A 13,516-nucleotide genomic window follows, 5' to 3' on the forward strand; every position below is an offset into this window, starting at 1 on the left:
AAACATGAAAACTAAAATGTTCAAAGTGTGGAAAATAATCACTGAGTAATTCTCATGTTGGAACCAACCTCTTCTGAATTCCCAAAATGCCCATGGGAATTAACTCAGTGCTCCAGCAGCATTTAATTTGGCCTTTTCAATTTCTAAAATTAGTTAGGCAACTCCTTTTGGCCCCAAACTTTTTGTGCCATCTAATATTGTTGTTCTTGATTTATGTGCAAAGTTTTACAAGTAACAAAGCTCATTTGGTAGCTAGAATAAATAGAAAACAGTAGCAGGAATATAAAACAATAAAAAAAAGAAAATGAATAAAGCCTATTATGCCACTGGGCCATAAGTGGCCTCAGCACACAAGGCCCAGCCCACCAAGAGCCATCCTCCTCCATGTTCACAGCAGGAGGTCGTGGCACACATCCGACCACCATGGCCGCGGCTGTGGATGCGTGTTGGACATCCTGCGGCTTACCCCGGCGCCTACTTGACGCCCCGAGCTCTCCTCTCTCTCCCTGGTAACCCTAGTCCCCCAAATCCCCTCTCGTCACTCATATCCGACGACCTGGAAGAGGCCAAACTCGCGGTCGTCGTCATCGTCGTCGATCCCGCGGCCACCGGCCTCCATTCGTCGCGCCAAGACGTCGAGGAGCTCCGCCATCGTCGTCTCCTTCGCCCTCGCCTTTCGGTTGGAGCTCGGACGGACTGCTGCCTCGCCATCGCACGGTCTTCTCCGCACGGCTGCCGCATCTCGTCGACGAGCGCGGCGCGTCCAGCCACCCCTGCACCTTCCAACCATGTCCATGAGCTCCACCGTGAGTTCCTCTCCCGACCCCCCCCCCCCCCCCCCCCCCCCCCCTTTCCCCTGCTCGATCCGCGCCGTAGCCGTCGTCCCCGAGCTCATCTTGGCCGTGGCCGTGGACCTGCTCCTGCGCGTGCCTGCCCGCGCCTAGCCCCGCGTCCCGCGGCGCCCCTGGCTGCGAGCTTGTGCGCCTCACCCACGCCCCGCGTCTATCCCGTACACGCGCGCCCGTGCGTTGTTGCTCGTGTTGCTTGCCCGCTGTTTGCCGCTCCACTGATGCTAGTTGCCGCTGCTGCTTTAGCTTCTTGCTGCTCTTGCCGTCGCCGCTGTTCTTGCACTGCTACTGCTCTTGCTTGCTGCACCGCTGCTACTTTGCTAGCGTTGCTTGCTAGCGCCGCTTGCTGCTGCTCTGTATTGCTACTACTCGCTGCTTCTCCATGGCCGTGTGTGTGCGTGCTCTGTGTGTGATGTGTGCTATGCTGCGTCCTGTGTGTGTGCCTATGGCCGGTTGGGTCTCTGGATGAGACGTGGCACTGTTTAGATTAGTAGCTAGCTTTTTTAATTTCACATCGAGTAACCCCCTGGACTGCCCTAAACAGTGGCTAAACAACTTCTAACAAGAGCAAAAATATTATTGGGAGGTAGTATACTTGACAAGGCTCAAATGTTTCAAGTGAACCAAATCCTTTCGATACGTGGATTAATTCCTATAAAAATCACAAAGTTCTATGTTTTGTTAAAAAAAACCAAAAACTGCTTTATTTTCATACCTACTTTAGAGCTATTGATGATCAGGCAAATGACCTCTAATATGGATGGAAGTGATACTAACATGTAGATCGCAGAGAAGTGCTCACAATTGATATAAGGCACAAAATCATAGGATATATAGAACAATAGCTATAGTCTCGAGAAAACAGTTAAGTGATGTTTTAAACTTTTGAATTCTTAGACTTAGTAGAATTTCAGGGATTTTGAGGATATTGTTAAATTTTTGAAAAATCATAGAAAATTAACCGTAGCTCGGATCGAAAAACTTTATATATGAAAGTTGCTCAGAGCGACGAGACGAACCCGGATACGCAGCCCGTTTGTCTGCCACGCATCCCTAGCATAGCAAACACGCAACTTTCCCCTTCCATTTTATCTGTCCGAAAGCGCGAAACACCGGGGATATTTTCCCGGATGTTCCCCCCCTTCACTGGTACCACCACTTACCGCATTAGGGCACCCCCCAGCACCGATATTTGTCATGTTATGCATCGCTATGCATCTGTTTGCTTAATATTTATTGTTTCTTCCCCCTCTTCTCTTTGATAGACTACGAGACCGACGCCGCTGCTACCCAGTACGACTACGGTGTTGACGACCCCTCTCTCTTGCCAGAGCAACCAGGCAAGCAAACCCCCCTTGAGCATTTCGATATCGCCCATTTCTTTCCCTCTCATTCTTGCATTAGAACTGCTACTGCTTTATGTATGATCCTACTCTGATGCATAGCATGTTGTTGTTACCTGCTTTCATACCTTACCTGCTTATCCTAAACTGCTTAGTATAGGTTGGTTAGTGATCCATCAGTGACCCCCACCTTGTCCCAGTTGCCCCGCTTTATGTTCGATGAATCGATCATCGCGATCGACGTCCAAGCCCCGACATCGCACATCACCCCCCCCTAGTTGGACAACTCTACAGAGTTACCGTCGAGTGCCGAGGGTGGAACCTCTTACATCACTTCTGATGAGATCTCTGTAGTGTAGCTATATGGTAGAGGTCATCGAGGGTGATTTCCTCCTTAAACACTTCCGTTACCGCTCTGTCGTGCAACCCCTCAAGTGTGAACCTCGAGGGTGGTTCCTCTTACGTTCACCTTGATGATAACATCGAGTTGGATTCACTAGGGGTGATTCCTTGGGTTTTCCCCTTGGTGTTAGACACACAGTTACTATGGTTACTATGACTTTGCACTGAGCCATGTTACTAAAGACGGGTCGACCCTAAGGGGTACACGCGCGAGCTTAATTGCGAGTGATGTGGAGACGGGTTGACCTGGAGGGTGCCCGTGAGATAATTACGAGGCGTGGCCGGGCATTCCTAGCCCTTGCCGCAAGTCCTCGAGACGGGGCAACGGGGTCACATCTTTCATGAGTCTCTGCTTGTTACCGCGCGTTCCTAATCCACTATGATTTGGATATTTGATCTGAGGGGCCTCTGGCCCGATAGCACTAACCATCACGTGGGCATAGTATGGGCGTTCTACGTCGTATGCATCAGCCGAAGCTTAATAGACATCAGCGATTGAGCGGCGCGCGCCGAGTTGGACTAGTAAGCACCTTCCTTTTTGAAGGAGGTAGCTAGGTCTGCTCACCGGCCGCCCTCGCAACGTGCAGGAGTTCCCGGTGAGATGGCCCATGATCCCTGGGGGCATAGGTTTAGTTCGGCGTGCTGGCCTCTCTATTAAGCCTAGATCGGGTTGCGGCGTATTGTTTGGCCGAGGCCGGGCATGACTCAGGAAAGTGTGTCCGGCCGGAGTTAATCGAGCGTGGTGGGTAAGTTGGTGCACCCCTGCAGGGAAGAAAACATCTATCGATAGCCTGTCCTACGGTAACAGACACTTGGAGTTGTATCCCGATCGATACAACTAGAACTGGATACTTGTGATGAGAAATGGATTGTGATGAGAAACAGATGGTGATGAGAATTGGATTATGATTGGAACTGGATAGTATGGCTCTGGGATTGCTTTCTCGGAGGGAGTCGAGAAAGGATCTCTAGCCGAGGTTGATAACACTTCTACTACTTTACTTTATGCTACTCTACTCCCTCCTGTTGCTTCAAGATGGTGGATTCCAGAAGATGCTAGTCTTCGATAGGCTAGGCCTTCCCCTTCTCTTCTGGCATTCTGCAGTTCAGTCCACATATACTACCCCTTTTCATTGACACCGATGCATATGTAGTGTAGATCCTTGCTTGCGAGTACTTTGGATGAGTACTCACGGTTGCTTTGCTCCCCCTTTTCCATTCTTCTCGGATGTCGCAACCAGATGGTGGAGCCCAGGATCCAGACGCGACCTTCGACGACAACTGCTACTACACTGAGGGTGCCTACTACTACATGGAGGCCGCTGACAACCAGGAGTAGTTAGGAGGCTCCCAGGCAGGAGGCCTTGCCTTTTCGATCGATGTTGCTTTTGTGTTAGCCTTCTTAAGGCAAAAACTTGTCTAACTTATGTCTGTACTCAGATATTGTTGCTTCCGCTGACTCTTGTGTATTCGAGCTTATGTATTCGAGCCCTCGAGGCCCCTGACTTGTAATATAAAGCTTATATTATTTTAATTTGTGTCTAGAGTTGTGTTGTGATATCTTCCCATGAGTCCTTGATCTTGATCGTATACATTTGCGTGTATGATTAGTGTACGATTGAATCGAGGGCGTCACAAGTTGGTATCAGAGCCGACTGCCTTTAGGTAGCCCCCTTTCCAACTCCTTGGCCGAAGTCGAGTCTAGTTACTGAAAAACTTTTACTAACATGGATGTGTGCCTTACAGGCCCACGTTGCCATTTGGGTGGTATTAGGATCTTTTATTCCTCGTCTATACTCTGGGACTCTGATCTCTCTTCTATTCGGGTTAAATGGTTTTACTAACTTGAGCATTAGGATCTCGTGATCACATCCGCCCGGAGAGCCCCTTATTTCATATGATCGCCTGCTGCATCAGAAGATTCCGAAGATACTCTACGATATTCTCTCGAGACTTTGTGCCTGTTGCCTTTGCAATTCCCTACCACCGAAATATCCTTATGGATAGCTACACACACTTGCCAATTTTACATCCTAACCCATTGATCTTGTTATTACAAGATGCCCTGAACTGCTCTCCGTTGTTCCGAGAATCCCCTGAGCTTACTGCCTTGCAGTTCCTTGTCACCTGAATACCCCTTCGGATAACTTTGTGCACCTATCAAGTACCCGCTAATCCTCAGTTGATTTATGTACTTCACAAAAGCCTTCGTAATACCATTCGTTCTTGTGAAAATCCTCAACAGCCTTTTGTTCTTGAATTTCTTGCTTGCTTGCATTATGGTTAATACCATAAGTCTAGTAATCTTATTGTCATCCTTTGTCTCTATCATTTTGAGTCCGTTGATACAATATGTTGCGAATGATCGCAATCCTCAGTCAGATCCTAGAATTCATCCTTCCGGCTCAGATTTCATTTTAACATGTGTTGAATCTCGATCAATCAAATCGCCATCGATTGTACCTCTAAGGCTATTCTACCTATCCATCCCTAATCAGAGCATTGCTTATGATCCCTTGTCTTGGAATTCATAATTCCTTTGCAACTGAGCTCTCAGTTAGTCAGTTGTTTCTATAATCTGATCTCCTTGCATTCTTTCTTCCTCTGGTTGAATATTGATGCTCACATCAGATCCACATTGTGGACCACCAGACCCCTTTTTCGGATTTTATCCAACAACATTCTTCATATTCAATAAGCTTGTGAGCCTTTCCTCGGATACATAATGCTTTTGGTAAATTGTATCCTCCACTTTCTCAAGCATGCTCTACTACCGAGCTTGTGTTACTTATTCTCAAAATTTATGATATATGTTCCTAAGATGCCCCGATGGGTTGAACCTATGCCTTCCCTAATCTGTGTGAACTCGAGAGTTACGCGGGTTATACTCTACTGGCTTTTCGTCAGATAAAAGTTCAATACTATAGCTTCATCAAGAGCGAGAAGTAAAATGAAAGGTTATGCATTGTAGAAGTGGGAGTCGACCTTGAACCTTTGTGTTCATGCCCACGGACACGGTGTGGAACTTATCATGAAAGCTTCTTGCAAGGATATTTAATCATTTGAATAATTCTTCTGGTATCGTAAATTGGATCCCTTGCAGTTATGGTCTCGGCCATATTTCCTCCTTGATCCCATTGGGTAAGTTAAAATTACTTATCCTCTACAAATTGTTTCCCCTGTCCAACCTCTACTCCGATTTACCTTCTGGCATCACACCTAGTACTTGGTACTGGGAAGCTTTATACCCCATCACATCATTCCTAGCCTGGTCGGCTATATTTTTATCGTGTCAACTTTTAACTGTGTCACCTGGTCCTCCTTCCCGGAGCACAATTTTCGACGATGAGCTAAGCTTACGTCCATTTTCCTCATCATATCATTTCACCTTGAACAACAAGCTTGATTTCGAGTTTGTGACGTACCCATGGTTCCAATAACCTTTTGCTTCATCATTCCTTTGACTTGGTGTCGTCGCTGAATGATTACATCTTCAGGAAATCTCTCGACAAATGTGTCGTGATCATCATTAGCCTTATGAGCTCTTCTAGGATATCAATCGAATGAGAAATACAATCCTTCCCCTCGATGATTTATGTTATCATCGACAACATTCTTGCCTTCCCCAACACAAACTTGTTCATATAATTTTGGAAATACATCCTTTTTGGCATGTCGATGGATTGTGGCTGAGCGCGTCGGCCACACCCTCATCTTTTTCCTGCTAAAATTGTATGACTTATTTTCTAAGTTGTTTCCGATGGATCCTTGGTGTATCTAAAGTTTGACCTTTGCTTGAAACTATGTCAATGCTATCTCGAAGCATGTCTGTGGTAATCCGATCTCCAATAAGAACATTTGAAGCATGGTACTAAATTTTCTTTATCAATTTTCCAAACACCGTTGTATGGGTAATGTCATGAAATTTCTTTCCCTTTACCTAATTGGTTATCTACTTACTATCCTGTCATGGATATCTTGCTCTGTCTGTCCTTGGGAAGGATATACCCCTGAAATATGTGTTTAAACACATTTTCCTTTCCATTGTTCTATTTAATTGGACAATTATATTTTCCTTTCCATTGGTTTGCTTAACCTTTCTTGTGATCTATATATGTTATAAGCAGAAATAAATCCCTGCTTATGGAAACACCTCGGTATACAATTCTGTCAGTGTGACCCTGTTACTATTGCTGACGACATCCTGGTAACCCCCGATGGACGAGAACTTTGCCTATTGGTCCACCTCATTCAACGAGCAGGAAAATGGTTCTCTTCGTCCCTCTCCCTTGGTACCGACGTTGTTACCGACATAATTGACAGGCTGCCCTCTAACATGCCTTGCTATCATGATCGTGCAAAATGCTAGCGCCCTTTCTACTTTTAACCCACATGGTGGGCCCAATAACCCACAGTTCCACAGGATCGAAACCTAACTCTCCTGTACCCCCTGTTTCTAAGGTTATTCCTCCCGCTTGGCTTCGTATCATGTCACGAGCCACCTTCTAAGAGATGATCTATTCCGGATGCTCTGAACTCCTTTCTCACACTCGGTTCAGGTATCAATCGTTTGTCCATCCGCTTGAAACTTCCTATTGTACCTTCATATTTTGCCCTCGATGTTTTCTTAAGTTTCAACTCGAGAGACACTTCTGCCACATTCCCTGAATTGTTCACCAGATAATTAACCCTATAAGGGTCAGTTCTTTCGAAGTTACTCTTTACTTCCGCACTTAAATCTCGGGACGAGATTTCTTGTAGTGGAGGAGATTTGTAACACCCCTAGTGTCAAGCTACAGTAATCCCCTACTAATGATGCCAAGTCATCACTGTTATTGTTGCTAATCTCACGTTGATCCAAAACCAATTCAAATTCAAATTTAAAATAAAGTCAAAAATTCAAATTTGCCAAACATGAAAACTAGAATGTTCAAAGTGTGGCAAATAATCACTGAGTAATTGTCATGTTGGAACCAACCTCTTCTGAATTCCCAAAATGCCCATGAGAATTAACTCAGTGCTCCAGCAGCATTTAATTTGGCCTTTTCAATTTCTAAAATTAATTAGGCAACTCCTTTTGGCCCCAAACTTTTTGTGCCATCTAATATTGTTGTGCTTGATTTATGTGCAAATTTTTACAAGTAACAAAGCTCATTTGGTAGCTAGAATAAATAGAAAACAGTAGCAGGAATGTAAAACAAAAAAGAATAGAAAATGAATAAAGCCTATTGTGCCACTGGGCCATAAGTGGCCTCAGCACACAAGGCCCAGCCCACCAAGAGCCATCCACCTCCCTGTTCACAGCAGGAGGTCGTGGCACACATCCGACCACCATGGCCGCGGTTGTGGATGCGTGTTGGACATCCTGCGGCTTACCCCGGCGCCTACTTGACGCCCCGAGCTCCCCTCTCTCTCCCTGGTAACCCTAGTCCCCCAAATCCCCTCTCCTCACTCATATCCGACGACCTGGAAGAGGCCAAACTCGCGGTCGTCGTCATCGTCGTCGATCCCGCGGCCACCGGCCTCCACTCGTCGCGCCAAGACGTCGAGGAGCTCCGCCATCGTCGTCTCCGTCGCCCTCGCCTTTCGGTTGGAGCTCGGACGGACTGCTGCCTCGCCATCGCGCGGTCTTCTCCGCACGGCTGCCGCATCTCGTCGACGAGCGCGGCGCGTCCAGCCACCCCTGCACCTTCCAACCATGTCCATGAGCTCCACCGTGAGTTCCTCTCCCGGCCCCCCTTTTCCCCTGCTCGATCCGCGCCGTAGCCGTCGTCCCCGAGCTCATCTTGGCCGTGGCCGTGGACCTGCTCCTACGCGCGCCTGCCCTGCGTCCCGCGGCGCCCCTGGCTGCGCGCTTGTGCGCCTCACCCACGCCCCGCGTCTATCCCGTACACGCGCGCCCGTGCGCTGTTGCTCGTGTTGCTTGCCCGCTGTTTGCCGCTCCACTGATGCTAGTTGCCGCTTCTGCTTTAGCTTCTTGCTGCTCTTGCCGTCGCCGCTGTTCTTGCACTGCTGCTGCTCTTGCTTGCTGCACCGCCGCTACTTTGCTAGCGTTGCTTGCTAGCGCCGCTTGCTGCTGCTCTGTATTGCTACTGCTCGCTGCTTCTCCATGGCCGTGTGTGTGCGTGCTCTGTGTGTGATGTGTGCTATGCTGCGTCCTGTGTGTGTGCCTATGGCCGGCTGGGTCTCTGGATGAGACGTGGCACTTTTTAGATTAGTAGCTAGCTTTTTTAATTTCACATCGAGTAACCCCCTAGACTGCCCCTAAACAGTGGCTAAACAACTTCTAACAGGAGCAAAAATATTATTGGGAGGTAGTACACTTGACAAGGCTCAAATGTTTCCACTGAATCAAATCCTTTCGATGCGTGGATTAATTCCTATGAAAATCACAAAGTTCTATTTTTTGTTAACAAAAAAAATCGAAAACAGCTTTCTTTTCATACCTACTTTAGAGCTGTTGATGATTAGGCAAATGACCTCTAATATGGATGGAAGTGATACTAACATGTAGATCGCAGAGAAGTGCTCACAATTGATATAAGGCACAAAATCATAGAATGTACAGAACAATAGCTATAGTCTCGAGAAAACAGCTAAGTGATGTTTTAAACTTTCGAATTCTCAGACTTAGTAGAATTTCAGGGATTTTGACGATATTGTTAAATCTTTGAAAAATCATAGAAAATTAACCGTAGTCCGGATCGAAAAACTTTATATATGAAAGTTGCTCAGAACGACGAGACGAATCCGGATACGCAGCCCGTTCGTCTGCCACGCATCCTTAGCATAGCAAACACGCAACTTTCCCCCTCCTTTTCATCTGTCCGAAAGCGCAAAACACCGGGGATATTTTCCCGGATGTTTCCTCCCTTCATCGGTACCACCTCTTACCGTGTTAGGGCACCTACCTAGCACCGATACTTGTCATGTTATGCATCGTTATGCATCTGTTTGCTTAATATTTATTGTTTCTTCCCCCTCTTCTCTCCGATAGACTACGAGACCGACGCCGCTGCTACCCAGTACGACTACGGTGTTGATGACCCCTCTCTCTTGCCAGAGCAACTAGGCAAGCAAACCCCCCTTGAGCCTTTCGATATCGCCCATTTATTTCCCTCTCATGCTTGCATTAGAACTGCTACTGCTTTATGTATGATCCTACTCTGATGCATAGCCTGTTGTTGTTACCTGCTTTCATACCTTACCTGCTTATCCTAAACTGCTTAGTATAGGTTGGTTAGTGATCCATCAGTGACCCCCACCTTGTCCTAGTTGCCCCGCTTTATGTTCGATGACTCGATCATCGTGATCGACGTCCAGGCCCCGACACCGCACATCACCCCCCCTAGTTGGACAACTTTGCAGAGTTACCGTCGAGTGCCGAGGGTGGAACCTCTTACATCACTTCTGATGAGATCTCTGTAGTGTAGCTATATGGTAGAGGTCATCGAGGGTGATTTCCTCCTTAACCACTTCCGTTACCGCTCTGTCGTGCAACCCCTCAAGTGTGAACCTCGAGGGTGGTTCCTCTTACGTTCACCTTGATGATAAGATCGAGTGGGATTCACCAGGGGTGATTCCTCGGATTTTCCCCTTGGTGTTAGACACACAGTTACTATGGTTACTATGACTTTGCACTGAGCCATGTTACTAAAGACGGGTCGACCCTGAGGGGTACCCGCGCGAGCTTAATTGCGAGTGATGTGGAGACGGGTTTACCTGGAGGGTGCCCGCGAGATAATTACGAGGCGTGGTCGGGCATTCCTAGCCCTTGCCGCAAGTCCTCGAGACAGGGCAACGGGGTCACATCTTTCGTGAGTCTCTGCTTGTTACCGCGCGTTCCTAATCCACCACGATTTGGATATTTGATCCGAGGGGCCTCTGGCCTGATAGCACTAACCATCACGTGGGCATAGTATGGACGTTCTGCGTCGTATGCATCAGCCGAAGCTTAATAGACGTCAGCGACTGAGCGGCGCGTGCCGGGTTGGACTGGTAAGCACCTTCCTTTTTGAAGGAGGTAGCTAGGTCTGCTCATCGGCCGCCCTCGCAACGTGCAGGAGTTCCCGGGGAGATGGCCCATGACCCCTGGGGCATAGGTTTAGTCCGGCGTGCTGGCCTTTCTATTAAGCCTAGGTCGGGTTGCGGCGTATTGTTTGGCCGAGGCCGGGCATGACCCAGGAAAGTGTGTCCGGCCGGAGTTAATCGAGCGTGGTGGGTAAGTTGGTGCACCCCTGCAGGGAAGAAAACATCTATCGATAGCCTGTCCTACGGTAACGGACACTTGGAGTTGTATCCCGATCGATACAACTAGAACTGGATAGTTGTAGTGAGAAATGGATTGTGATGAGAAACGGATGGTGATGAGAATTGGATTATGATTGGAACTGGATAGTATGGCTCTGGGATTGCTTTCTCGCAGGGAGTCGAGAAAGGATCTCTGGCCGAGGTTGATAACACTTCTACTACTTACGTTATGCTACTCTACTCCCTCCTGTTGCTTCAAGATGGTGGATTCCAGAAGATGCTAGTCTTCGATAGGCTAGGCCTTCCCCTTCTCTTTTGGCATTCTGCAGTTCAGTCCACATATACTACCCCTTTTCATTGACACCGATGCATATGTAGTGTAGATCCTTGCTTGCGAGTACTTTGGATGAGTACTCACGGTTGCTTTGCTCCCCCTTTTCCCCCTTTTCCATTCTTCTCGGATGTCGCAACCAGATGGTGGAGCCCAGGATCCAGACGCCACCTTCGACGACAACTGCTACTACACTGAGGGTGCCTACGACTACGTGGAGGCCGCCGACGACCAGGAGTAGTTAGGAGGCTCCCAGGCATGAGGCCTTGCCTTTTCGATTGATGTTGCTTTTGTGCTAGCCTTCTTAAGGCAAAAACTTGTCTAACTTATGTCTGTACTCAGATATTGTTGCTTCCGCTGACTCTTGTGTATTCGAGCTTATGTATTCGAGCCCTCGAGGCCCCTGGCTTGTAATATAGAGCTTGTATTATTTAAATTTGTGTCTAGAGTTGTGTTGTGATATCTTCCCGTGAGTCCTTGATCTTGATCGTATACATTTGCGTGTATGATTAGTGTACGATTGAATCGAGAGCGTCACACCATCCCAGCGCACCTGCAAGGCAGTGTTGCATGTCTTCACATGGCTGTGGAAGACAAGGTGTTCTAATTAGGATTGGGGTGAGGTGGGTCCAACCATGCCTCCACTCCCTATGTAAATATGTGTTTCACGATTGGCCATGGGTTTTCCCTTCTCAATTTTTTAGCCCTGGACACCTTCCTTCTTGCTAGGTGGACTCCCTTCTATGCCCCCTCCTATTGTTGTATTTTGCATTCGTACTTGTGGGCATCATACCGAAAATATTAAGAGGTACAAATATTGTTCCACCTATACGACAATAACAACTCATATGTGTGTGAGAATACATTTATATTTATTTCCATCCTCCTCCTTCCCTGTTATGTTTATAGATCAATGTTCTTGCTTGTATCCCCTTTCAAACATCTTGGAAGATCATGTCAGAACTATTGGGGAACGCAGTAATTTAAAAAAAAATCTATGCACACGCAAGATCTATCTAGGTGATGCATAGCAACGAGAGGGAGGAGTGTTGTCCACACCCTCGTAGACCGTAAGCGGAAGCGTTATAACAACGCGGTTGATGTAGTCGTACGTCTTCACGATCCGACCGATCCTAGCACCGAAGGTACGGAACCTCCGCGATCTGCACACGTTCATCTCGGTGACGTCCCACGAACTCTAGATCCAGCTGAGTGTCGAGAGAGAGTTTCATCAGCATGACGGCGTGATGATGATGATGATGAAGCTACCGGCGCAGGGCTTCGCCTAAGCACTGCAACGATATGACCGAGGTGGAAATCTATGGAGGGGCACCGCACACGGCTAAACAATCAACTTGTGTGTCTATGGGGTGCCCCCTGGCCACGTATATAAAGAAGGGGAGGGAAGAGATGGCCGGCCCTAAGGAGGCGCTCCAGGTGTGGGGAATCCTACTAGGACTCCCCAGTCCAAGTAGGATTCCCCTCCTCTTTCCTATTCGGAGTAGGAGAGAAGGAAAGAGAGGGAGAGGGAGAAGGAAAGGGGGGCCGCGCCCCCACCCCTTGTCCAATTCGGTTTGGGCAGCGGGGAGGCGCGCTCCACCTCTTGGCCCTTCTCCCCTCTCTCTCCACTAAAGCCCAATAAGGCCCATTACTTCTCCCGGTGAATTCCTGTAACTCCCCGATACTCCGAAAAATACCCGAATCACTCGGAACCTTCCCGATGTCTGAATATAGCCTTCCAATATATCGATCTTTATGTCTCGACCATTTCGAGACTCCTCTCATGTCCGTGATCTCATCCGGGACTCCGAACAACCTTCGGTACATCAAATCACATAACTCATAATACCAATCGTCATCAAACATTAAGCGTGCGGACCCTACGCGTTCGATAAGTACGTAGACATGACCGAGACACATCTCCGGTCAATAACCAATAGCGGAACCTGGATACTCATATTGGCTCCTACATATTCTACGAAGATCTTTATCGGTCAAACCGCATAACAACATACGTTGTTCCCTTTGTCATCCTTATGTTACTTGCCCGAGATTCGATCATCGGTATCACCATACCTAGTTCAATCTCGTTATCGGCAAGTCTCTTTGCTCGTTCTGTAATGCATTATCCCGCAACTAACTCATTAGTCACACCGCTTGCAAGGCGTATAGTGATGTGCATTACCGAGAGGGCCCAGAGATACCTCTCTGACAATCGGAGTGACAAATCCTAATCTCGATCTATGCCAACTCAACAAACACCATCGGAGACACCTGTAGAGCATCTTTATAATCACCCAGTTACGTTGTGACGTTTGATAGCACACTAAGTGTTCCTCCGG

The 13,516-nt window shown here is 47.7% G+C and overlaps 2 protein-coding genes across 4 annotated transcripts; both read left to right on the top strand.

Annotated features, from left to right (window-relative positions):
- The first annotated feature begins 422 nt into the window (after positions 1 to 422).
- LOC125541210 lies at positions 423 to 4,013 on the top strand. 2 transcript variants are annotated; one of them, XM_048704673.1, is made up of 3 exons: positions 423 to 806; positions 2,114 to 2,188; positions 3,835 to 4,013. In XM_048704673.1, exons 1-3 carry the CDS (start codon positions 440 to 442, stop codon positions 3,930 to 3,932), a joined length of 540 nt encoding a protein of 179 aa, XP_048560630.1. In that variant the 5' UTR covers positions 423 to 439; the 3' UTR covers positions 3,933 to 4,013. The 2 variants fall into 2 exon arrangements, with proteins under 2 accessions (XP_048560630.1, XP_048560631.1); XM_048704674.1 differs by lacking the exon at positions 2,114 to 2,188.
- A 3,743-nt stretch (positions 4,014 to 7,756) lies between these two features.
- On the top strand, positions 7,757 to 11,509 carry LOC125541211. 2 transcript variants are annotated; one of them, XM_048704675.1, is made up of 3 exons: positions 7,757 to 8,309; positions 9,591 to 9,665; positions 11,318 to 11,509. In XM_048704675.1, exons 1-3 carry the CDS (start codon positions 7,943 to 7,945, stop codon positions 11,413 to 11,415), a joined length of 540 nt encoding a protein of 179 aa, XP_048560632.1. In that variant the 5' UTR covers positions 7,757 to 7,942; the 3' UTR covers positions 11,416 to 11,509. The 2 variants fall into 2 exon arrangements, with proteins under 2 accessions (XP_048560632.1, XP_048560633.1); XM_048704676.1 differs by lacking the exon at positions 9,591 to 9,665 and having other exon boundaries at positions 7,791 to 8,309.
- Positions 11,510 to 13,516: the final 2,007 nt, after the last annotated feature.

The sequence above is a fragment of the Triticum urartu genome, chromosome 2 (genome assembly GCF_003073215.2).
Source record: "Triticum urartu cultivar G1812 chromosome 2, Tu2.1, whole genome shotgun sequence".
Classification (NCBI taxonomy): Eukaryota; Viridiplantae; Streptophyta; class Magnoliopsida; order Poales; family Poaceae; genus Triticum; species Triticum urartu.

Coding starts and splice junctions, on each gene's coding strand:
- LOC125541210 (XM_048704673.1), top strand. CDS start 440: ATGCGTGTTGGACATCCTGCGGCTTACCCCGGCGCCTACTTGACGCCC. Junction 807..2,113: donor CCATGTCCATGAGCTCCACC/GTGAGTTCCTCT, acceptor TCTCTTTGATAG/ACTACGAGACCGACGCCGCT. Junction 2,189..3,834: donor TCTCTTGCCAGAGCAACCAG/GCAAGCAAACCC, acceptor TGTCGCAACCAG/ATGGTGGAGCCCAGGATCCA.
- LOC125541211 (XM_048704675.1), top strand. CDS start 7,943: ATGCGTGTTGGACATCCTGCGGCTTACCCCGGCGCCTACTTGACGCCC. Junction 8,310..9,590: donor CCATGTCCATGAGCTCCACC/GTGAGTTCCTCT, acceptor TCTCTCCGATAG/ACTACGAGACCGACGCCGCT. Junction 9,666..11,317: donor TCTCTTGCCAGAGCAACTAG/GCAAGCAAACCC, acceptor TGTCGCAACCAG/ATGGTGGAGCCCAGGATCCA.